This window comes from Bombyx mori, chromosome 22, assembly GCF_030269925.1.
Source record: "Bombyx mori chromosome 22, ASM3026992v2".
NCBI lineage: Eukaryota > Metazoa > Arthropoda > Insecta > Lepidoptera > Bombycidae > Bombyx > Bombyx mori.
The window spans coordinates 4,003,118-4,028,693 of record NC_085128.1 but is presented as its reverse complement, the minus strand read 5'-3'; the positions used below and the strand labels follow the sequence as shown (position 1 = coordinate 4,028,693).

The window sequence follows — 25,576 nt, the reverse complement described above, 5'->3', positions numbered from 1 at the left end:
AGATCAAGTTAATTTGACTAACATTACGTCATACAGGATAGCTTTAATTATGAAGATACTAATTCGTTGTATAGCTGAATCGACAGTGCGGTAAGTATTCTAAATTCTGGATATTATTTTTTTTTTTAAACTACAGCTATAACTTAATAATATTAATCATATAGGTATACTTTTTCATTGCCTTAATGATTATATCTCATCGTCAACAGTGATATCATTGGCACAGCTATATCCTTTTTTTAGGAATTTTGTAAGTAAAAAAAATCTCACCTGTTTATTGGTACATCTGAGATCTTTACTGATGCTGTTCCTCAAAACCGTTTCGCTTAGTTCCCTCCTCAATATCTCCGGTATCGTCCACCTCGACGGAGACACGTATTGCAGCCATTTAACGTAATAAGGCAGATCCGCTTGCTGTATCATCACGCCGTTCACCAAGGTGCCGAGCAGGAGACATACGCCAGCTATCACTGAGGCCGTCTTCTCCATCGGAACCAGGAATATCGTTGCTCGACACACCATTTGGATGTTGATGAAAAATAACACCATGCATCCTAAAATATTGAATAAGGATTATTCGATTTTGTTGACGCGATAAAGTCTTATAATTCGATGAATATCGGTTGCACGTACGAAAAAGTGTCACGTTCCGCCTGAGCCTGAGCGTGCAAGCGATAAAGAGGCAAGATCGGCCGAAGCGTTGGCTTGTGACACATTTATATCTCTTCTCGCTTGACGTCAGAGCTAGCAGTTCGAATAGTTCTGATAATTACGTTATCACGTAAAACTACAGTCCGTAAACCGACTTTAAAGACAACCTATATTTTTAACTAGCTATCGTATCTTTCTGGGTTTATTATAACAGCAAGTTAAATATGAGTACATATTAGCGTACATACAGGGTGCTTAAAAAATTTCAATTCATGAGGGTATCATTCTGTATCAAAGTTAATAAACTCGTGTAATTCTCTGTTTAAACTGAAGATAATATTATAAATTTAAATCACAAAATATATTATTGAACGTATTTTTACGTTTCTATTTAGCGCTTATTGTTTTTATTTATTTATACCGTAGTTCCAAATACTTTGTTTTTCCAAGTTTTGTGGCCACAACAAGTGAGTTGGTCAACTGTAAAAGTAGTTTTAATCAGGTCTATGAATCGTAAGAAAACAGAAAAAAAATACTACTAAAATTAGTGGAAGCGGTTCGGTGAACAATTAAAAAAAAAGGGTTATTACCTCCTGATGTTTTAAACTAAATTTTCTATGACAGCCGCGTATAATACCATGACTTTAAGAAAATATATATCCGAGTTATTCCACGTAAAATGTTTTTTATTATTATTATTTTTTTAGGGAAAAAATACAAATTTTAAGGCTTAATATGTTTATAGGTCCTCAATTATCTTTGCTCCAGTATATTTGCTCTAATTTAATAGAACACCTTTCTGTTTTTTCTGAATTGAACTCAGTTTTTGTCACACCCTGTATGCAATTTGACAACGGCAAAAGTGTTACTATTTTCAATTTTCAATAGTCTATAATTATATATAATATATATGTTATCAAAGACATTTAGTTCACTTCGGTGACTATTATGTAAGAACTCAGAAATTGCATAAGATACAAACCTAAATAGATATAGAAGGCGTCGAAGGCACCTGGTGTGGGTGCATACAGTCCCGACATGGCATAGCTTGGGACCAAGTATGCTAGCCAGGTCAATATCGCTGAAAGTACTTCGATAAATTGCTAGAAAAAAGCAACGATAAAATCTTAAAATACATTTCTGATATTGCAGACTTAAATTGTAGGTATAATCAAATTTTTTTTGTGGCACTTTAGCAACAGAGGTTGTGTAATACGCAACATAGTTGCTAACTGACAGATTAAAATAAAAAAGGATTACTGGTGGTAGGGCGTCTTGTGAGCCCGCGTGAGTAGGTACAACCTCCATTTGGGCTTGAAACCGTTCTACTGTGAAAATCGAGACTTAAAACTCATTTTCTGAAGGTGTCTCTTGTCAAACACCACTACATCCCAGGTGAGTTGTGAACTCGTCGATCCATCTAAGCAATTCTTTTTTTAAATAAACTAATAATAATAAAAACTTACATCGTATAATATAAACACGGTCCTGGAGTAAAGTCCTACAGCGATATCTCTCTCGACGTGCTTCCTCATCGAACTGGCCTCCCTGGCGCCGAGCCACAGCAACACCGGCCAAGCAGACAAACACATCACCGTGTAGTGAAATCCTATTCTGTCGTTCTGTGTTAACTGTCAAGTGTCAAGAAAGTGTCAAATTAACTTTAACCTCAAAACTTTACATTATTACAATACAATTACAATAAATTCAACATGAAATTTTGATTCAACAAATTTTTTTTAAATATTCTTTAAATAGATGATAACATGTTACAAAGTCGTCAATGGCACGCATTCAACTCGGTGCACGTGAAAGAAGTGAAACTTCTTTTGCGGGTGTGTGTAGTGTTATGGTTTTCTTCATTTTTTATCCTTAAATCAAATTTCTCTTGTAATAGGAAATGTTGTGTATAAGAGAAAGGGCCTAGCTGGCTTTGACTTCTCACTCTCGACGGTCGAACGGTTCGCAAGACGCTCAGTCTGTTTTCTCACTCTCGCTCGTCCTAAATTGTATCTTTTCTCTCTAGCCGTAACGAATTTGTAGCAAGGTAAATTTTACTCTCAACGCGCCTAAAGAAATTTCACTTCAATAAAGTCACACGAGTAAATATCACATGGCATATTGTGTCGGCCTCGATACGCAATCGCGACTTCACTTTTAACCAACTCAACTTTACAAGAATAAGTTTCTTGTATACTAAAAGGCATGTAAACGCTCTACATTAGGGTTTATATTCACGTGAAAACGTGTACCTTAGGGTCGGTGGATGGCAGGTCCCAGAAGATGGTTCCGGTGATAATAGATATAATAGCAGCTATGAGGACTCGCGTGATGATATTCGATAATGTCGAAACTTGAGTGAATACTAAAGTTTTTCTGAAATCAAAAGTTAACAAAAATATGGCATATTAATAAAACTTTTAATTTTCTTAAATAGTTTTAGTTGTACCTATATCAAAACAAATGAGTATCACGGTTTATGATATCAAACTTGATTTTTACTACATAAAGAATGCCCAATGTCAGATTTTTTGTACACTTATTGCTGTTGAATACGTTCGGATGCAGGCGTTCCTATTGAGTTTCTCCCTGAATCTTCTCAGTGGGTCTGAGAAGACTGCTCTTGTTAGGGCTAGTTGTTTGCAAATTCTCTCAGGTTGAGTAAGGGAGCTAAGCTACCCGTTCGGGGTTGGTGAATAGTGTATTCCTGCGTGGTATTCCTAGTTGGAATAGCCTGTTAGGCTACCAGCGAATAGGTAGGAAAAAAATCATGCAAGCACTTAGCATTGTTTTGTACTAAACTGAAGCTTTCACTTTGATTGAGACTTCGGGTGATGGTTTTTGGCATAGTATCATCAACGATAGTGATTTTTGGAACGAACAAGACTTTTTTATCCATCCAGTCGATGTCATTGTTCGGTTGAGTGTTGCGACGGTCCAAATGTTATCGTTTCAAACTTATTTTATAATACCAAGCAGTGCCTATGTCTCTCCTACTGGTAACACAATATAGATTACGTTTGATAGAATAGCAGTACAGCAACGATGTGATGAAAGGTATAGGTAATAGCGTACGTACTGCAGTAGTGCGAGTATCTGCACGTGCGGCGCGGGCGGGTGTCGGGGCGCCGGGAGGGGCGCGGCGGGGGGCGGGGCGGCGCGAGTGGCGGGCCGGGCAGCGCTCAGCGCCTCGATGCGGCCCGAGGACTCGAGTAGCGCCGCCGCTGACAACTCATCCAGGGTCACCAGGTCCACTAACAAACGATTGTTTATTCTTTTCTTAAATATATTCCATCTTTGGCGTAAGGGTTGCAATGAACGTCTCTTGACTTAAAGGTCTTAGTTACCAGGCCATAAAATTGCTAAAAAAAATAGATGAACGATCTGTCATCGTTCTCAGATATTCGGCCATTTTCGTTTCGATGGATGGGACAGTGGTTATTGATATTTAGAGTTTATGTCTCAAAGAGGTTTGCGACGTTAATATCGTGACGTCTATGGGTCCCGATAAAATTTAACACGGTCAGCACGTTCTCCTATCTAATAAAGATTAAAATCTAAATCCACTTCAGTGGGTAGACAAAAATTCAAACGGAAATTCCTTAATGTACATACGTGACCGCTATGAATACACTTTAAGACAAATAATAATTTAATAGGCTACACCACACTCAGTACTACACTACTAACAGAAGTTTAAATTATTATTAAGCTGTCAATAAATTTATACGATAACAACATTTGATTTTTTTCTACGCCTGTTCTAACAGTAGTTTATTTTCTTAGAGTATTACTAAAGATGTTCTTAGATTCTATGCTAACACCCTCCACAGATGTCACAGAAAGAGAGATGAGAAAAAGAGAGAGACAGAGAGAAGTTCTAGTTACTTACAATAATAGTCCGATGGGTTCTTGAAGGCAGGGCAGGGATAATCGATGGATGAGAAATATGGCAACATATCCCGTCTGTAACCGCTGAACATTGTTCGACCTGCTGATATTAATACAACCTGTAATACGAAAAACCATTTAAATAACCAACACCGGGGTAGATTTCATCCTTATTTCCCGAAACCACCGTGTTCGTCCAGTGTTTTCAGAGAATATTTTTGCTATTTAACATCCAACTCTCTTATAAACTTTCATCTGCGATTATCACAGCGTGACATGGTATATCTTTTTAAAAGAGGTTTGAAAGACTTCAGCGGTATGCAGCGATTTCGAGGCACTCTTGACATTCCTCACGTCCATACGGCATGGTAACCACTAACATCAAACCCTAAACTCGCCTGAATTTCACGAACAATAACATTAATTTTTGACGATGTTAACATAAAAAGATAAATGAAACTTACTTTAGTCAACATGGCAAAAATCTCATACGTAGGTGGATGTAACGACATGATCACGACACGACCGGTGCTGGCCCAGTTCCGAAGATACTCCACCAAGAAGAACGTGTCAAATATGTCCATCTCTTTCGTAGGCTGGTCTAAGATAAGGATAGCCATGTCCAAAAGTAGTTGACACGCAACATTCAGTCTACGGATCTCCGAGCGAGTCAATCGCCCAACGTTCGTGTCCCTGACTTGTTCTAAACCAAGCTCTTCTATCAGAAGATTTATCTGGAATTATTAATCTAGTATTAATTAGTGTGTTTACACAGGCAGATAAGCTATAGACTCTTAATATAATAATCTTATGCGAAATACAAAAAAATATAAAATATAAAAAAAAATCGTTATTCTTCTGATGCAATGGATACCCAACTCTTGTTACGAACAGATCCAACATGCACGTAAACTTTAAATTTATTAATAACAAAGAAACAAATATATAAAAAGACCACTTGATCACGAAAACGGATGCATTGAAATTCTTCCAAATCCTACAGTGTTACCGCTCAGAAATACTTATGATAAATGCAAACGTAAGTTTTGTTGTAACGTTTTCACGTCGCAACTACAGAATTGACAATCGTTTTTGCTCACATGTTGTCGGGGGTGTTGTGTAAACATGTTGTTGTGAAAAAAAAGATATAGGACTATAGCTTTCACCATAAAAAGAAATATTCCAGAGGGATATTTTTATACTTAAAAAAAGCTAGTTTAATAAATCAATAATAACATTATTAACTTAACAGATAATAATAGTTTAACTTAAAAATGGATTTTAAGTTCGTTGTTTGATTGAACAGCCCTCATATTTCAAGGTCTCAAGTGGAATTCACATTAAATCCAGGCGCTCCGATAAAGATAAGTTATGAGCTCCCCTGAAAATATGTGTGTATTTTGTTGTCAACTTCAAAGATGTCGGAAAAACATTACTTACCCGATCACGGTCACCCATTTTAACGTGACTATGCGTGTTCCTGGGCTTTCTCAATGCGGCATGAAACCTCAACGTGTGCTCCACTGACATGGTGGGGCACAGCGCGGTGTCATTCCTCACGTATGCTACCACTTTCCTAAGCGTAGACGAAGCTACAGGCTGCCCATTGATCACTATATCGCCGGATAGTTTCTGTGACAACATTGAAAATAATCAACCTAAATAATCGACCAAAGCGGTGCGTGATTTGTCCTCATTTATTATTATTATTTTATTTATCCTATTTGATTAGTGTCTGGTAAAAGCAAGAGAGGCCGCCCCAGAACAACTTGGCGTCGCTCGGTGGAGCAGGAGCTAGGGGTCTTGGGCATGACGTGGGAGGAGCTAGAACAGACTGCCCAAGACCGATACAAATGGAAAAATTTGATTCGAGCCCTACACCCCAGCAGAGGGTAATAGGAAAGCATGATGATAATGATGATTTGATTATCTCGTTCACATTAGTAACCGGGAGATCGATGGTACGGACCAGAGCCAAGATATCATCGATAGGTAAGTATATTTAGTAGGTATTAGTATTTGTGTATTTGTTTCCGTAACTTATAATATTATTTATTATAATATATGTACATAAATAAAGTCTCCGGCTATAAATCTTTATGACAAACATCCACTGAAGTATGAAACCTATCTATGCAAACATCACATTCACATGTTTACAAAATTGAATTTGAAGTTAAAAACCTATATTTTTAAAGCTTACAGGTTACATATAGGTTACATTTTAATCTTTAGTACCTTTGAAATATTAACCATTATTAATATGGCTATTTAATGCGGTGGTTTGCTCTATATGCTCTATATTTGCTCTATATTTAAGTCGTCGTGGCCTAACGGATAAGACGTCCGGTGCATTCGTGTTGAAGCGATGCACCGGTGTTCGAATCCCGCAGGCGGGTACCAATTTTTCTAATGAAATACGTACTCAACAAATGTTCACGATTGACTTCCACGGTGAAGGAATAACATCGTGTAATAAAAATGAAACCCGCAAAATTATAATTTGCGTAATTACTGGTGGTAGGACCTCTTGTGAGTCCGCACGGGTAGGTACCACCGCCCCGCCTATTTCTGCCGTGAAGCAGTAATGTGTTTCGGTTTGAAGGGTGGTGCAGCCGTTGTGACTATACTGAGACCTTAGAACTATATCTCAAGGTGTGTGGCGCATTTACGTTGTAGATGTCTATGGGCTCCAGTAACCACTTAACATCAGGTGGGCTGTGAGCTCGTCCACACATCTAAGCAATAAAAAAAAAAAAAAAAAAAATATGTAGGTATATGTCAACGAAGAACACTTGAGTCGTCCGTAATCACGAAATCTACAAAATATTCGAAACGCCAGAAATAACGCGAAATTAAATCTTAAAAAGTACTTTTAAACGATTTGCCACGTAAATTGAATTTCTTGTAAAAATTTAATATTATAATAACCGGCAAACTTCTTGAGCATTTGTTGACGTAGTGGGGGTAAGTTTGCGCATGGTACACTCACGTGCAAAAACATTACTTACTCTGCGTCATAATGCTATTAAATTATTAAAATCAACATATGTATTTATTTATATATTTATTAGAACATCAACAAAACATATAGGTTAATAATTGTAATAATTTAATCTTGGGGTAAAATAGATATTCCTTCTATTAAGTCAAAACTAGAGCTGTTGCCAGGTCTTGGTTCAGTTAAAGCGAAGCTGGTATTTGTAATTTTTTTTTCGTTATCATAATCTTGACCATCATCATCATCACTGTTTTCATCACCCGAGTCGCTATCATCGTGATGAGTCGACATAGGGCTCATCGGCGTAGTTTACAACTCGGTCGATTCGGTCTTCTTTTTTGTCTATAATTAATTATTTTTTGAAGATATTCGATTCGTAGTAATCGAATGTTACTTTTTTCATTTACCAGCTTCCGATTATTTTCTGTTCTTTTTTTCCATCTGAAGCCTAGCTCTTTCATAATTCGTCGTAAGCTTCATTCCGAGCCATTAAAATTTATATCTTATTTAAATTCTTCGAAGCCTTTCTACGGTACGGAGTTTCGCTGCTTGTTATGTAGTTATTATGATTACATCTTTTTATTACAGATTGAACGAAACTATCCATTCCGGTAACTTTCTTCTTCCCTGATCTTTTCTTACCCGGAGTCCGAAACACTGCGAGCAAGCCAGAGCCTTTAGCTTCGTTAATAATGCACCTAACAGTACTCACTGATGTTTTTGTTGCTTCCGAAGTCTGTTTTAATTTTTCCATATCATTCTTCCCCTGTTTTATAATGAAGCAATATACGTCGTACACAAATTTTCTACCCTTTCTTTTAAGTACTACACCAGTTTGTCACGGCATAGTGTATGTTTTATAAAAAATCAACAAACACTCAACAAATAGCAATGGCAACAAAGTCCACAAGCAAATAACTTAACGATTAACAAATAACTTAACGATTAATAACGATAGACTTTCCACTGTACGCAAGCGTACTTTTGGGAGCAAGCGGAACGAAGGCGCGGTGCGGGACGCAAGGTTCGACTGATCTACCAATAACGCGCTCGATACGATTTCCCCTGCCGTCGCGCCTCACCCTCACCACCAAAGTGATCTAAAATTCGGTTCTGCGCAGTCAAGGTCATTTGCTCACGATGTTTGCCGGTTACTATACCTTCCGAACTCCAGCTAGAACGTCCAATAGTCCCGTCGCCTCATGCTGAGCGGTCGCCAGCACTGCGAGAATCTCGCCACACTTCACTTCGAAACTCAACCCTGACACCACGAGCGTTGATTTGTTTTCCGGTGACGTTATTTCTAAACTGTTCACCTGTGAATTAAGATTTGTTTGTACACACTTCGGTAATGGTAAATTTACTGGCTTCATGTGATCCCGTACGGGTACAGCTACCACCACCTTGTCTATTTATATCGTAAAGCATTAACGCGTTCTGGCTTAAAGAGTGAAGCAACCGCTGCGTTATGGAACTGATATTTAGAACTCGTGTCTCTAGATCGGTAACGGCATTTATGTTGTTGACGCCTATCGGCTCTAGTAACCAGTGTACTGCTTAGATGTGTGAACGAGCTCACAGCCCACCTGGTGTTAAGTGGTTACTGGAGCCCATAGACATCTACAATGTAAATGAGCCATACACCTTGAGATATAAGTTCTAAGGTCTCAGTATAGTTACAACGGCTGCCCACCCATCAAACCGAAACGCATCACTGCTTCACGGCAGAAATAGGCGGGGCAGTGGTACCTACCCGTGCGGACTCACAAGAGGTCCTATCACCAGTAAAACTTAACATCAGGCATTGTATTTACTATTACTATGATAAACCAGCTCTGGTCCCACTACGTGAGATAGATATTTCAGCGCAAATGCCGCTACCCACTCTGAGATATGAAGTCCAAATTTTATTTGTATTACATCGGCTGTTTCATTTTTCAAATCCAAACGCATGTCTGTATCACGGTAGTAACGGTCTACATGGTAGTAGAGACCATTGCGGTCCAACAACTCGCCCTACGACCAGCCTATACGATCACAGTATGCTGTAAACCTTATACCACTCAACCGCAGTAACTCGGAACCATTGCTGTCCATTCTCTGATGAATTCTTCAGGCGCCTTTTAGGACGCCTACTAGAAGGTATGAGGTACTAGTGCTATTCTACCCAGCCTATACGATCGCAGAATGTTGTAGCTCTTATACCGCACAACCGTTATAACTCGGAACCGTTGCTATTCATTCTCCTATGAATCCTTTAGGTGCCTTTTAAGACGCTTACTAGAAGGCATGAGGTATGCTACACCCTTACTTAGCCAGATACAAACATAGTCCAAGTTGCAGTGCATCACGGTAATCCACACGCAAATTGATTATGACATTACGAAGATAAACGAAAAGTCAAATACAGTAGATTGGGAAGAATAGAGAGAGAAACTAGAGGTAGAATAGGGAGAAATCTGGGATGTCACAATACTTTTGTTGGGTTGTTAAAAATATAACTTTGTTGCACTGAAAATGAATTTTATTTAGTGTTTAAGAATATTATACATGTAGTTTAATTTAGTCATCAAGGTTTTTTAACTCATTAAAGATATTATAAAGCTAATTACCTAAAGTTAATAACTAAATAGTGCCAGCCCTATCAAAAAACTCTATTGTCCCCATACGTAACCTGATTGACCCCAAAGCCGAGGTAAATCGGGTCAAGCTACCTTTCAGTTTTTGTGTATAATATGTAATATTTTTTTTTTTTTTTTTTTTTTTTTTTTTTTTTTTTTTTTTTTTTTTTTTTTTTTTTTTTTTTTTTTTTTTTTTTTTTTTTTTTTTATGATTGAAAGTTTACTGGTGGCCCGAAGGCCTTTCCAGTTTCACCAGGACAGGTGGGCGAGCAAAGGCTCAGCCAAGAGGGGTGGGATTTGCTAACAACTGCCCGAGCGCCTCCGAAGGAGACCTAACAACTCAAGAGCAATTGTTTCGCGAATGAATCTACTACCGGATCGGAATCGCGACCCGCTGAGAAGATCCGGCGAAAACTCAGCGGGCTGATGCATGGGTTAGGTTGCACGTCGACCTCTTTGTCGAGTTCGACGAGTACGGTTACCGGGGTCCCTAAGCCTGCCCCTAATATTAGAGCTGAAGGCATCTAATGCAAAGGTTATTGGATCTGATGGATCCGTAAGGACGTGTCTAGGGCGTCGACGGTGACTGGCTCCTGCATGATCAGGATTCGGGGAGTAGTCAGCGGCGGCAACGATAAGGCGATTATCATGACGCATAGCCTTATCGAAGTATCGTTCCGACGCTGACTTCATGTATTTCCGAATTGATTCGAGGCCCAGGTCGTCGTGTAGGTCAACGTTCCTCACGAACCACGGAGCCCCGACAGCTAACCTGCAAAAGCGGGATTGTAGGGATTGGAGGGTGTCTATGTGTGTGCGGGCCGCGTGAGCGAACACCACACTCGCGTAAGTCATGACGGGCCTTATGCAAGTTTTGTAAAGTGTCACCTTGTTCCGAAGGGACATTTTACTCCGCTTACAGATCATGGGGTAGAGTCTACCGAGAATAAACGCGGCACGGTCACGGACTGATTTTATATGCGGGCGGAATGTCATCGATGCATCCAGGGTAACGCCCAGGTACTTGACCTTCCTGGCCCAGGGTATGGGTTGTCTAAAGAGAGTAATCGGGGGTGTGAGATTCCTCCTCCTAATCCGGGAGGAAATCCGTGTGGAGCTTCCCCTCTGAAATAGCACCGCAGTACTTTTCGCTGGGTTGATGTCTATGCGCCATTTTCGGAACCACTGTCCTAGGGCTAGGGCTGCGCTCTGAAGCTTCTTCGCGATTAGGGACTTATTTCTACTAGAATAGTAAACAGTCGTGTCGTCGGCGAATAAAGCTAAATGGGTCGGCGGCGACCGGGGAATATCGTTGACGAATAAGCTAAATAGGAGGGGTGAGAGGACAGAGCCTTGCGGGACTCCAGCTGTGAGAGGTCGTGGGGAGGAGCGGGTTCCCTCGACTCGATATCGAAAAGAGCGGTTCGACAAGAAGTCCCGTATGATGAGCACGAGACTATCCGGCACGCCCATGTTGAATAGTTTGAAAATCAAACCATTGTGCCAGACTTTGTCGAACGCTTTTGCGACGTCGAAGAAGAGAGCTCCCGTGTATAACGGTTTTGGTCGATTAAGCCCCACAAGAATGTGCTCCGTGAGGCGGTGCACCTGTTGAACGCATGAGTGATTTGTACGGAATCCGAATTGTTCATCGATAAGAATGCCCTTGGATGAGACGAAGTCTCTGAGGCGTTTGTAGAGCAGACGCTCATGCAGTTTGCCTAGAGACATGAGGAGGCTAATCGGGCGGTAGCTCGTCGGATGATTTTTTGGTTTACCGGGTTTATGTATGCCGATAACGTCCGCTTCTTTCCACACCGCGGGAAAGATACAGTTCGCCATAGCGGCATTGAAAATAGATGCCAACATCACGATGAGTTGGACGGGTAGAAGTTTAATAACGCGGTTGGATATACCGTCGGAACCGGGAGCCTTGCGAGGACGTAGGTCTTTGATCAAGTCTTTAACTTCCATCGGGGTGACGGGTGGTAACGCATCCGAGGGTGGCAAGGAGGCTCTGCGTTCTACCTCACTATCTACTAATTCTACATGAACAGGGTCCACGGATTGAGTGCTGGGCGTGCACTGGGTTTGCAATGTATCGGCCAGCAGCTCTGCTTTTTCGTCATCATCGAACGCCGCGAGTCGGCCTGAGGGGCCTACGAGGGGGGGCATAGTTACTACCGTATCCGATTTGAGAGTACGAGCTAAGCGGTAGTAAGACCTTTGGGAGGGCGCGAGTCCTTCTAAGAAATCAGACCATCTGGCATCTCGGACTTCGGCGATGCGAGACTTTACGTCGCGTTGTAGGGCACGCATTCGAATACGATTTTCCGCGGTAGGATACCTGTCGTAGGCGCGTATCGAGGCGTTCTTAGCTCTAAGGAGTTCCCTAATATCGTCGGACAATTTGAAGCGGTGAAGGAAGTCCTCCGCTACAACTTGTTTCGATGACCTATCTAATGTCGAGGTGATGTGTGACGTTAAGATGTCTATGGCTTCAGCGGTATCCTGAGGAGACGGGATAGAGTCCGGGTTAAACGGGAGCGATGGTGGATCAGATTCAGCCAGGCTGATGCCCAGCGTGTGCCAATCCACCACAGTCCTCGTGACGGGAACGGAATCGGGAGCGCGACCGAGCTTCATAACGACGGGACGGTGGTCTGAATCTAACTCTGAAACTACTTCGATCGAGTGTAAGCGCAGAGTTACGTTTTTTAATAACGCTATGTCGAGTATATCCGGGCGATGCGCGATATTTAGCGGGTAGTGAGTCGGGGTTAGCGGAGCGACGATATCGAAGGCGAGATCATCGACTAACGCGTCAAGCCGCCTGCCATTCGGGGTTGTGGTGTGTGAGTTCCACCTGATGTGTTTACAATTTAGGTCGCCCGCCAGAATGACAGAGCTCCCCATACCGAGCAGCGCCTCGATATCACTGCTTAGAACGATCTTATCCGGTGGAAGATAAACGGACGCGATAACGATCGGCGCGTGTCCCGTCAGTGAGATTCGGCACACTGATGCTTCGATATTAGCGAGCGCGGGAGGATCGAGCGGGACGCAATGCAGGGCTCTTCTATAGTAAATGACGGTACCACCACCACAGGCAGAGAGCCTGTCGTTCCTGACCATGTTATAGTTCGCGATTTTAGGGTCACGGCGCGCGGGCTTAAGTAGGGTCTCCTGCACTAAAAAGATATCAATTTGGTGGTCACGCAAAAAGTCAGAAACCTGATCACGTTGATTTGCGAGACCGTAAGCGTTAAAAAATCCTATCTATAATATGTAGTAATAACGCTATGTATAATAACGCATCGTACATAAAAAATTAAGGCTCCGGAACCATTACGATCTCCGAAAAACGATTTAAAAAGTGTCCCAATTCCCCCATTTTACGGTACACAGAAAAGTGTTTTTATAAATTTTTATAATTTTGATTTCAAATTTTATTTTTAAACGCGAACAGTTATTTATTAAATATATACTTACGTACTATTACTTACGTAATAATTCGGGTAAATGTAAGCTGAATGTGCATATCCGTCGAGTTGATCTCCGGGCCTCAGTGTAGAGTGCTTCCTGGAGTGCGCTACCGACATGTGACTACCGGCCTTCGACATCCTTCCACCGAGGTGCGAAGACGGCAGCAGATAACTGTTCAAAACAGAAGTGTTACCATTACAATCACAATTGAATATGCAATTTCGAAAAGGGCACATGTCGCAAATTTTGTCAAACACGTTTTTTCATATACATGTGGTTTTGAGGCTTACCTACACCCATTTTATAATAATTCCAGTAATTTTCAATTGCTAATTAACACTAAAATATATCTCAAAAGTTAATATTTTAAATTTTACACTGCTTTAGAAAATAATCATTTTTTTTTTCACTTCCTGAACATTTTACATTTTCAGAGATGTGCCCTTTTCGAAATTGCATATTCTATTACAATCTCTTATTCTATTACATTATTTCTATTACAATCAGTTGTAATTGAAAAACTACTACAATCATTCCATAAGTCATATTTATAAACAAATATTGTTGTAGCTTAAAAACAATTGTGTTTTTTTTAAATACTGCTGTTTAAATTGGTCAATGCTTAGGTTAAATTTATCTGGTATGGATCAGCTTGTTGGACCACTAAAGTGGCGGATGAAAGACGATTGCATTAAGAGAGTTTTAAGTATGAATGTGGAATACTTCAGAAGAAGAGGTAGACCTGAGAAAAAATGAATGCATTGCGTGAAAGACGATATGTGTAAGAGGGGAGTGAGCGAAGAAATGGTATATGATAGTGGAGTATGGAAAGAGAAAACATGTTGCGCTGACAACAGGTGACTGAGCAGGAGAATGATGATGATGATGATGATGATTTAAACTGGCCAAGGCGTTTAATTTAATTTTAACCAATAGACGGCCTATTATAGTCCTATTAAAGATCTTTATATGCTCATATCTTGGTCATTATTACACAATATGCGGTATATCTTTTTGTATTGTAGGTAACAGTCGAATGAAAAAGATAAAATTTCCATAATTCGTGGTGTAAGGAAGTTATGTTCATCGCCTATTAAACTTCAGCTATCCCCGGCCTTGGCCTTATTCAACACACACACACAGACAATATACAATAAAACACAAATTCACGATACCACCACAGAAGGAGTACATTTTTTGTCCACCGTCACAATTCCACTAAGCTTTATTCTAACAAGATTCAGTCGTTTTTCGTCAAATAATTTAACCTGAATTTCGTTATGAAAAAAAATATATATACAAAAATGACCGGCCTTCCGTCGCGGTCGATATATCAGAACAATGTAACTGCGATGCGTAAAATTCTGCACAGCCTTGTTTTAGCTGAACGTTTCAAGTGTGTGCGTTGACCAAAATCGGCGTGAGAATTTGTTACTTTATAAATCATACTGCTACATTTGTTTCATTTTATTAGGCGGATGCCGTTTTAGCTTATTCATTTAGTTGCCGTTCTTTTCACATAAAGCTAGCACATAAATATCTGAAATAATTGTAATACTGTATATTGAAAGCAATATTATTATATATAATTAACACGTTCGCGTGAGCAACGTCTTACAACGCCGTGTTTTTTAAATAGTGAAATGGCGCAACGTCATATCGTCTTTTCGCATTAAAAGTGTACAATTTCCAAAAATATTCGAAATTGAGTTAATATGCGAAAACATTTGGTATCACCAGTATTTTTCTCACAAATACTGTCAAAATAGCATACCTATGTTTTGACTACTATAAAAAAATTATTACATAGTTTTATCTTACTTTAAAAGACAGATAGTGTAACTGGTAAAAAAATAAAAATAAATTTTGCAAATATGCTTAATGTTAAAAACATTACATGTTAAACCTTTAAAACACTCTCCTATAAAATTAGTAAATTTTGAGAATATACACTTTTAATTCGAGAAGACGATATGTCGGCCTCTAGATTATCATATTTATTTTGTCCGAACGTCTTTGGACGTCTATTTTATGGGCAGTTTCTTATGGCGCATCTACTTAGTGCCGCAACACATTCGATTTTCATAGCCTACACCGCCGCAATCCCTAAAAAAAAAACATCATAACATGTAGGTACGTATTACGGCGGGACGTTTTTAGACGTTGCTAAACTTTCTTTGTATGGGAAAAAGGTGCGCCACCCACTTCGATAAAGCGGCACGACACGAGAACGCCGGTAACTACATTCCCGATCCTGCGGACAGAATGGAAAGCAGTCGACGTCGCCCCAAACACGTCATTTCGGATCCTCCCGATCCACTAACGGTGTTTTTAGGTACCTCAAGCATCGGTTCATCGTATCGTAAATTAACTCCCAGATACAGCCCACTGAGTTTCTCGCCGGATCTTCTCAGTGGGTCGCGTTTCCGATCCGGTGGTAGATTCTGCGAAGCACGGCTCTTGCTAGGGTTCGTGTTAGCAACGTCATCAGGTTTGAGCCCAGTGAGCTCACCTACTAGTTAAGGCTACGCTGGTATAGCCTCTCAAGGCTATCAGCTTAGGTAGGAACAAAAAGGTGCACACAGTAGCAATATTCAGAAATGAGGTTGCTCACGCGAACGTGTTAAAAGTGTTAACAAGTTATTTCTTAAGTCACCTGTGATGATCTCCGTCCGGAACGAAATCGGCAACACTGTTTCTTCTGTTTGTGTATTGGGTCCGTTGCGGTCGTCCGTCTATGCCCAGTAAGTTGGCTTCGCTGACAGACTTGTGCCGGGAGTTGGCCCACTGCGGCTCCCGGATACCCGCCTGGTGCATTGCTACCAGTGGCACGCCAGTACTCGCCTGGAATCATAATAGTACGATAGCGTCGTCATTTATTTTTGCCCAAATGGGCGTGGGGGCGGACTCACGTCCCACCTGTGTGCTTAGTGAGAGTTTTTTAACGCTATCGATAGCGTAAAAGTTAACTCAAGATTGTATGGAGTTGGAACAGCGCCCTTAACGGCAAACGTAGGTAAACGTTCAACTCCATACAAATTCGAGTTAACTTTTACGCTATCGAGAACGTTAAAAAACTCGCACTAAGCACACTGATATCTGAGGTCAGGAGGTGGCAACACCCACGCTGCGGCGACCGTTAAGTGCAGGTCACCCGTGAGCCCGACTATCTACACTGGTAAAGCAGTATTCACCTGATAAGTAGACTGAAGGTTTTGCATCCGAAAGTCAGGATCCGATCGATACTTCCGGCTGTATTTGTTGTAGTTAGCTGTGGTTTCGTTGTCGGAGCTGTCATAACCTGAAGACGTTTCCCGAACTCCTCTGCTCTGTCGGTGTATTCTAAAAGTGAAAATTAACAACCTCTTAAAATTTTATATCTTATCTAACGTAACTTCGTACATTAAAATGCTATTTAAAAAAATAACCGTATTAAAAAAAAACATTTGCTCGCTAAAACTCGAGAAGGGCTGGACCGATTTGGATAATTTTGGTCTTGAATTATTTGTGGAAGTCCAAACAAGGTTTAAAAGATAGATAAATATGAAAATGCTCGGAATTAAATAAAAATAACAATTTTGTTTTTCACTTGATGTGTGCTCCGTCGGACGGATTCCTTTTGTTTGTTTTAAGTTTATTTTATACAAAAGCTTAGGTCTTTTATTTAGCAGAATCCGCCGAAATGCGTCAATTGCTTTACAAAACTTCTCCAAGGTTCAGACTAGAATCAAATACGAAAAAAAAAACACAATTTACCTTTGTACCGGTTTCATGCCGCTGCCTATCGAAGTTTTCGGCTTTGGTGTGCCAGATCTTTGCGAGCCGTTGTGATTCGGCGGAAACACTCGTGGTAGCCCAAATTTGAGATACGTGTACATGTTCGAACCGAGAGCTGATCTGTTAAAGCAGTTGATACTTTAATAATTTAGCTACGCCCCAGATCTAAAGTTTTGTAGTTATCCATTCTTTTAAATTCAATAACGTCGCAAGCAAGTTGCGACCCGAGAAAACGATATGTACCACCACCCCGCCTATTTCTGCCGTGAAGCAGTAATGCGTTTCGGTTTGAAGGGTGGGGCAGCCGTTGTAACTATAATTGAGACCTTAGAACTTATATCTCAAGGTGGGTGGCGCATTTACGTTGTAGATGTCTATGGGCTCCAGTAACCACTTAACACCAGGTGGGCTGTGAGCTCGTCCACTCATCTAAGAAATAATAAAATAAAAAAAAAGATATGTTTCCCTGATGTTTTTATTCTACATTGAAACACAACGCAATGTAACGTTGTCCCTAGTGGTACGCGGTAGTTCCGCCTACTATTTTAGATTTTCATTGCAGGTTATCGAAAAGAAAATGAAATTGTTAAAACAATAAGTATTCATTATGAAACTGATTCGTGAGAATCCTACAAGGTTTTTCATTATTTCATTATCTATTCGATTCGGAATTGAATTTTATAAAGACTGATTTACTAGGCAGGATAGTTAGTATCCACCCAACCGTACGGACTTACTATGAATATTTATCGAATTTTCGGTATTTTAAGACCTTTTTATATATGAATACTAAGATACAGATAATAAGAAACTAATTATAAAAATCGTGTTAAAACGTTTCGAAGCATATTAGGTAATTCTAATTTAGATACCTGAAAAAATCTATAACAGTTCGTGCCTTTACGCTTGGTTCAACAAATGAAAAATCTGTTAACTCTGAGATTATTTGATATTAAAACAGTTTGGTTTTACGGAATACAAGCTTTAGTCCTGTTTAAACGAGTGCCCGTGCGTAGGTAGCCTCAGTTCGCAAACTATGGAGAGCATCTGTCAAGACTTGCATATTTTTAGTATTTATTTTTATTGAATCGTATGTAAGTCTATCTTATATTGTATTTATTTTTCACATGTTTACGTAAGTATATACATATTTTATGTAAGTTTATTAAGATATAGCACCGTCCATGCTATTTTACTTATTCCTCTCCCTGCAAGGTTGCCTGGAAGAGATCGCTTTCAGCGATAAGGCTGCCAATTTATGTCACCGTCTATTATTTGCGTTATATGCTTACTCTGTACATGTGGTGTCAAATAAAGAGTTCTATTATTATTATTATTATAATAAACAAGATTCCACATAACCACGACTGCTCTGCTAAAAGTAACCGACTATGATGAAACTCGTTATAGTATTCGACAATCCTGCTCATATAAATAACGAACAAAGAAAAGTTTTGTCCATTTGCTATAAGCGTTGACACACAGGTAATTTTGTTTCTCGAAAACATTAAAAAATACAGTACGCTTACTTAGGTCCATAGCGAGGATGGGATAGTATTGACTGCACGGTAGTATCCCTCAGCTGAAAATTTCCATACGGCAATGGACTTTTGTCTGTGCTTCCTAAAGCGCTGTCTGTGAAGTCTGAGTTCAAGTTTTGCCTAAAATGTACATGTTTTATTATTATGTAAATATAAAGATTATTATATAATATCGATAGGTCGAGAATTCTCGAGAACATAGTGGGTGATGAAATGATTATTGGCTAAATTGGGAGTTAATAATTTTTTTTTGTATTTGCATTATAGGTATGTATTATTTGTTACAATTTCCGATCATTTTTTACTACGTCGTCAGAGAATGGAAAATCAGTGCGTTATTAGAAATAAAATGGTATGATCACACAATAAATAGGCTACAAATTCTATTAAAATAGTTAAAAAAGAGAAACTGTCGATCCTCACAAAAAACCATTGAGTGCTTGTATCGCAAAATTTATGTATTATTATTTATTATTATTTAACGGTAGGCAGCGGCTTGGGCTGGCTTGTCTGCCTACAAGGGCAATAAAAAAAATATATTCCGTAATAATTATCCTTACAAAGTATTTTGTTTTCTAATAAAAAAAACATTTCCTGATAAGGATCAGAATGACAAAATTATGACTGTTGAATTCTAATATTTGTTTTCTGTTATAACCATCGGCATGAACTATTCGCACGAAAGACTCACATAAAATTAGATAGTTCCCTTTTTAGTTAAATAAAAATATATATTTATTTCCACCTATAGATAGACCACGCGTGCAGATCTTCGGAATGCATCCCTCTAGGGTCGTGCATCATTGGATTTGAAGGCACCGAGTAACGCCGCTCTCCGCCCAACCCCAGCGCGGACTGCGACATCGCGTCACGTCTTCAATTAAACCTGATAATTTAAATCGATTATATAATTTACCGAAGTCATTCGAGATATCGAGATATACGAGAAATCGTCAATTACAAACTCACCAAGGTCATCCTATTTGATAGTCCTTTGTTTTTGTTATCTCCATGATCAATAGAAAATCTGAAACAAGAACGATCATTATTAATGTAGGATTGGTAAGAACGGAACGTATGAAAAGAGTGTGGAACGGAGCGTTAAGATGTGAGTGAGAGGAAACAGAAAGGGAAAAGAGAAAGACAGACAGAGTGACAGAGAAAAATGAAAAAAAAAAAAAAAAATAAAAAAACTACATTAATGAAATAAATATTCAGAAGAGGAAACATCGCGGCCGACGAAAGATGAAATATTGAGGTTATTTGTAATTGGGGCAAAGCCGCGCATTCCGTTCATCGACATTGGCAGTATCCTGACAGCATAAAGGCCGTATAGCACGTTGCGTCAGAACCGGACGCGCCCGCGACGCTGGTCACACCCAATCTCACCATCTCATTGTTCGCATTACGCAAATGTCAAAACTGTATCACTAGGTTTATTAATTAATTATGCACTACAATATGTGTCGGCCGTGCTCTATACGCATTGTGTTATTGAGGTAGAAAGTTAAATCTGTGAAAAAGCTTTTGAAGCTCTCGAAAGAACTAACCAGTAGAAGTCGACTTTCTCGTCTATATTCTTATTTTTTTTTTTTTATTACTTACATGGGTGGATGAGCTCACAGCCCACCTGGTGTTAAGTGGATACCGGAGCCCATAGACATCTACAACGTTAGAAAGTAAATGACCACCTTGAGAAAGTAAATGACCACCTTGAGAGATCCTAATCAGTAAAACGGCTGCTCCACCCTTTAAACCGCAACGCATTACTGCTTCACGGCAGAAATAGGCAGGGCGGTGGTACCTCCCCGCGCGGACTCACAAGAGGTCCTACCACCAGTAATTACGCAAATTATAATTTTGCGGGTTTGATTTCTATTACACGATGTTATTCCTTCACCGTGGAAGTTAATCGTAAACATTTGTTGAGTACGTATTTCATTAGAAAAATTGGTACCCGCCTGCGGGATTCGAACACCGGTGCATCGCTCAACCCGTATGCACCGGACGTCTTATCCTTTAGGCCACGACGACTTCAGACTATTAACTACTCTGATATGTCTGCTATTTGATATGTCATATAAACCCATATTGTCGTATAGAATGATCTGGATTGCAAGTTTAATTTGTTGCTACGCTATCAGTTAGTTTAGTAGCATTATTAACATTATCAAGGAAGAAGTTCTTTCGGGTAATAAAAATAATTAAATAAAATCAGTCAACTAAAAATGTCTAAAACTCTATATTTAGGCTTTAGAGAGTCATCAATTAAAATGATTATTTTTTAAATAACATTTACCTTGAACTAGACCTCTGTGTCAGCAAAAAAATGAACTGTGTGTGAGATTCTCTTGTTCATTGTTCTTTTATGAGATACGAGGAAAAGTCATTACTAATTATTATTATTATTATTAGCGAGTAATGAAGACATTGTTAACGTTCTGTTTAATGAATCTGTGGTAAGAATTTGTAGAAAACCACTATCAGTTTCTTAGCAATAAAAACAACACTTTGGTATTTCAAGTTTCTTAATACCTACAGCTTTCGTGTAACTAAAATTTGTTAATAATCTTGTAAGACACCGGGGGCTCTCAAATAATGCAAATATGCCGAAGTAATAAAAATCAAATCCGCAAAAGATAAAGTCTATGTAATTTTCCTACAATTAAGACATAGATTTCGAGTCTCAATATGGGTGACAACATTCATGTTTGGATGTTTATTTGCTTCGGTTACCACTTAACGCCTGGTGGACCGTGAACTGGTTAAAATTACTATTCATATAAAAATAAAAACAATAATTGTAGATGATGTCGATTCCTTTTTGGTAAATAAACCTATTTGACCTATTTGAATTTACCGTTACGGAATCTTTATGTGAAAAGGATATTATCATAATTAACGTTAATGTTCGGTTTTGTATACATACCAAGCTAGCACTACTATCGCCGAGTTCGTTGTGCATCTAAATCTTGATACTTAATATTTCAGCAGTCGACTATGTACAGATATGTCAAAATCGTTGTCGAAAAACGTAAGTCAGAGAGACATTTTGAAACTTGTAGCAAAAGTTAGCCAATAGGTCGCGTAGTGGTCTAACGAGGTATCAGTGTCGTCAATTGCTGCGTGTATTGTTTAACACAGTTTCGGATGTTGGAGACCCTCACCCGAAAAACGCAAGTCGTGATTTATCACAGGGTTGTCAAAGCAAAGCAAGCACAAATATTTGCTCTAACGTTTACGAAATACACAATAACAGAGATAAGACCTGAGAATTCCTACACTTCTTATCTTAAATATAAAATTTAGCGAGCACACATAATTAGGGAATCATAATTTTAACTTGAACGTTAAACCTTGGATATATAATTACATTATCGCTCCGCTAGTACACTGTACAGGTAAATACGAGCACTAAATCTGTTTACATTTCAATTAATTATCGATTCATCGAATCTGTGTACAATTAACATTGCAATATGATATAGAAATCTACACGCATCTTGTCGTTCCTACGGACTTTACTTTCATTTGTCAAACGTACCTAGATAGAAAATAAAACTGGTAAACAATATCAAGTTGTAGCTTTTAATTAAATCACTAGTCTCATGACATACACTATTATTTGACGGGTGACTACAACGTTTTTCACGATTGATGCGTCATGAACACGGGTAGACTAAAGTTAAGTGTGAAATCTATAGTCGACAAATATGTGTACCCGTTAAATAATAGAGGTTATGTAGAACGCTCGCGGCGCTTGTTTAAAAAAAATGTTTATAAGTCTCCATTGGCAGCCCTAGGTCGAGGAACCGGATTCACAGGAGCTACCGGTTTGCAGACATTGCATGTTGAAATTATGATAATCTCACGAACAGTGACGTGTCCATCGATAGTTCTCACATTGAGTAATGCGGTGACTGTCTGAGTTGAATGATTTCCATATAGCTTTATTTTTATTTATTTAATATATTTTGTACACACAGCTGTTAGAGAACACTACAATAAGGATATAGAGTAGTTAATTAGTTAATTAAATAATTAGTTCATTAAGCATACATTTTGGATATAATAGATCCTAGTAAATTTTGTATGAGTGCTATTTTGAACAGAAATCATAACTTGTTGCTTTATTGATACTCTCGAATTGTTATATGTAAAAGGAATTGGAAAAAAAGAGTACATCTACTTCCTCGAAATATTTAAAAAATATTTTAGTTCTAAATAACCTAAATCACAATGTTATCATAGCTTAAGTGCATTATCTATGACCGTAACGTAGATTTTACTAGCTAGATCTCGGAGTGGACGCGTGACGATCAACTCACGAGTTTTCCATTACTTTCATGTGTTAAGACTTAACTTTGTATTTACACACGTCCTGGTCATTGCCTTTTGTAATGTATATTATTTTGTGTATTAGTCATGTAAGAAAATAGTTTTACATCCCTCTGATTCATTAATCAAGCTAGATTTGATTGGATTCATCATCTGACCATCCATCGCTGCATCTGACTTTAGATAGACTTCAAAAATTTAAGCACATATTAGATCACTTTATTTTTCTTTGTAAACCCATTTTAAAGATTTCACTAGTGGTAGGACCTCTTGGGAGTCCGCACGGGTAGGTACCACCACCCCGCCTATTTCCGCCGTGAAGCAGTAATGCGTTTCGGTTCGAAGGGTAGGGTAGCCGTTGTAACTATACTGAGACCTTAGAACTTATACCTCGAGGTGGGTGGCGCACTTACGTTGTAGATGTCTATGGGCTCCAGTAACCACTTAACATCAGCGGGCCGAGAGCCCGCCTTGATGGCGCCTCGTTACACCTTCCCCCAGAGCGGTCGGGGGAACGCGGTCTACCATCACCCGGTATGTACAGGTTAGCAGTATTTTTATCAAAATTGTCACCAGAGTCCGCAGATACTTCACGGTGACCCGGCAGCTCCCAGCTTGAGATATTACGTCGAATTATTAATGCATTAGAATAAAGTATCAGAGATGGAGTATCGATTTCTTACGTGAAAGTGAAAACATAGTTTAATACAATGACAATTGTCTCATTAACAACGATTACGATGATTTCTTTTCTTCGCATTCGATAAGTAGTGATGTCATTATTGCATCGATTTATTAATAACGAATACAACATAACGTTAAAAGAATTTAAGCCGTGTGGCCTTTTAGATATAATTCATATCATGCAGTTAACACATAAGGCCAATTTCCGGATTCCTATGAGATTACTAATGTTCTCAAAGACTGAAACGTACTTAATGCTTGCACGCGAAAATAATAACAATAAACAATTGCAATCGCGTTCAATTATGAGTTATTAAATGAAAATTATGTCACAACATATTTGTCTGCTCAGTCATACGAGACAAAGAACAATGAATACGGATTTCCATTTAAAAATCTTCACTCGAAGGTTCCTTTGCACAACTACCGACGCAACTGTGACTAAACTTGTCGTCGGAGGCGTTCCTTCAGCCTGGGGTCACGCTATTCGTCTTGAATAATAATTATAGATAATACGCTGAAGTGACTGTGTTAAGACGCTTCGTGTTATGTGCGTATCTAATTTACAACCTCGCCGGATTTTCAGTGGGTCGCATTTCCGATCCGGCGGTAGATTCTGTGAAGCACTGCTCTTGCTGGGGCCAGTGTTAGCAACACTCCCGGTTTGAGCCCCGTGAGCTCGCGTTAGGACGAAGCTGAAATAGCCACTCAGGGCTATCAGCATCGGTAGGGAAAAAAATTACAATGCTGTTAAGCTTCGAGTAATATACCATTTTGTTATTGCCGTTGTAGGCATACGTGCATGCGCAAATAATGGTAAGTGGTTAACGTCGCTCATGGACTTCAGCAATGCCAGGAGCAGAGCCAAACCGCTGCCTATCGTTTAGTACAATCTCCACAAGCCTCGTTTGAAGAAGGACATGTCACAACGCTCGGGAAATACCGTGGAGGGGAGCTCATTCCAAAGCTGGTTGGTACCCGACAAAAAAGATCTCTGTGGATAAACGCAATGGCTCTAGGTAGTATGGATTACTTGAAATATCTGAAACGATGAACTCAATAACCAATTGAATATAAAAAAAATGATGTAAAAGTGCACATACCAACATGCTAATACGTACGCATCGAGTGCAATATGCGTGTGAGAATAGAGAAAGCAATGTCGAATAATTTCCGTGCATTTCCCAGTGGAATTGTAACGGTTCTCACAACCTTTGTCGGCGTCACGTGAGTCATAACCCGCACGGCATAAGCGATAAAAAATTTAAACATTATTTTCACCAAATTTATCGTGCGATGATATACTTTTTTTATTGCCCTTCTAGGCAGACGAGCATACGGCCCACCTGATGGTGAGTGGTTACCGTCGCCCATGGCTTCAGCAATGCCAGGGGCAGAACCAAGCCGCTGCCTACCGCTTAATACCCTCCACAAGCCTCTTTTAAAGAAGGACATGTCATAGCGCTCAGGAAACACCGTGGAGGGAGCTCATTCCATAGCCGGATGGTAAGTGCCAAAAAACTTATATATATACATTAATACATATACATATTATACATACATTATACTTATATATTTGTTATATT

The 25,576-nt window shown here is 39.3% G+C and overlaps 1 protein-coding gene across 2 annotated transcripts in view; it reads right to left on the bottom strand.

Annotated features, from left to right (window-relative positions):
• The window catches only part of LOC101746447 (ATP-binding cassette sub-family G member 8), a 72,008-nt gene that overhangs the window by 3,310 nt on the left and 43,122 nt on the right, over window positions 1–25,576 (bottom strand). For both annotated transcript variants that reach the window (XM_012695374.4, XM_012695376.4), the window contains 16 exons: window positions 19,938–19,995; window positions 19,714–19,854; window positions 18,957–19,088; window positions 17,407–17,547; window positions 16,845–16,992; window positions 16,307–16,494; window positions 13,671–13,821; window positions 8,704–8,859; window positions 5,983–6,174; window positions 5,007–5,276; window positions 4,544–4,661; window positions 3,731–3,905; window positions 2,904–3,027; window positions 2,118–2,282; window positions 1,634–1,754; window positions 271–554 (listed from right to left, as the gene is read on the bottom strand). In XM_012695374.4, coding sequence (XP_012550828.1) covers window positions 271–554; window positions 1,634–1,754; window positions 2,118–2,282; window positions 2,904–3,027; window positions 3,731–3,905; window positions 4,544–4,661; window positions 5,007–5,276; window positions 5,983–6,174; window positions 8,704–8,859; window positions 13,671–13,821; window positions 16,307–16,494; window positions 16,845–16,992; window positions 17,407–17,547; window positions 18,957–19,088; window positions 19,714–19,832 — 2,484 coding nt within the window. In that variant the 5' untranslated portion in view covers window positions 19,833–19,854; window positions 19,938–19,995. The remainder of the gene's footprint in view (window positions 1–270; window positions 555–1,633; window positions 1,755–2,117; window positions 2,283–2,903; window positions 3,028–3,730; window positions 3,906–4,543; window positions 4,662–5,006; window positions 5,277–5,982; window positions 6,175–8,703; window positions 8,860–13,670; window positions 13,822–16,306; window positions 16,495–16,844; window positions 16,993–17,406; window positions 17,548–18,956; window positions 19,089–19,713; window positions 19,855–19,937; window positions 19,996–25,576) is intronic.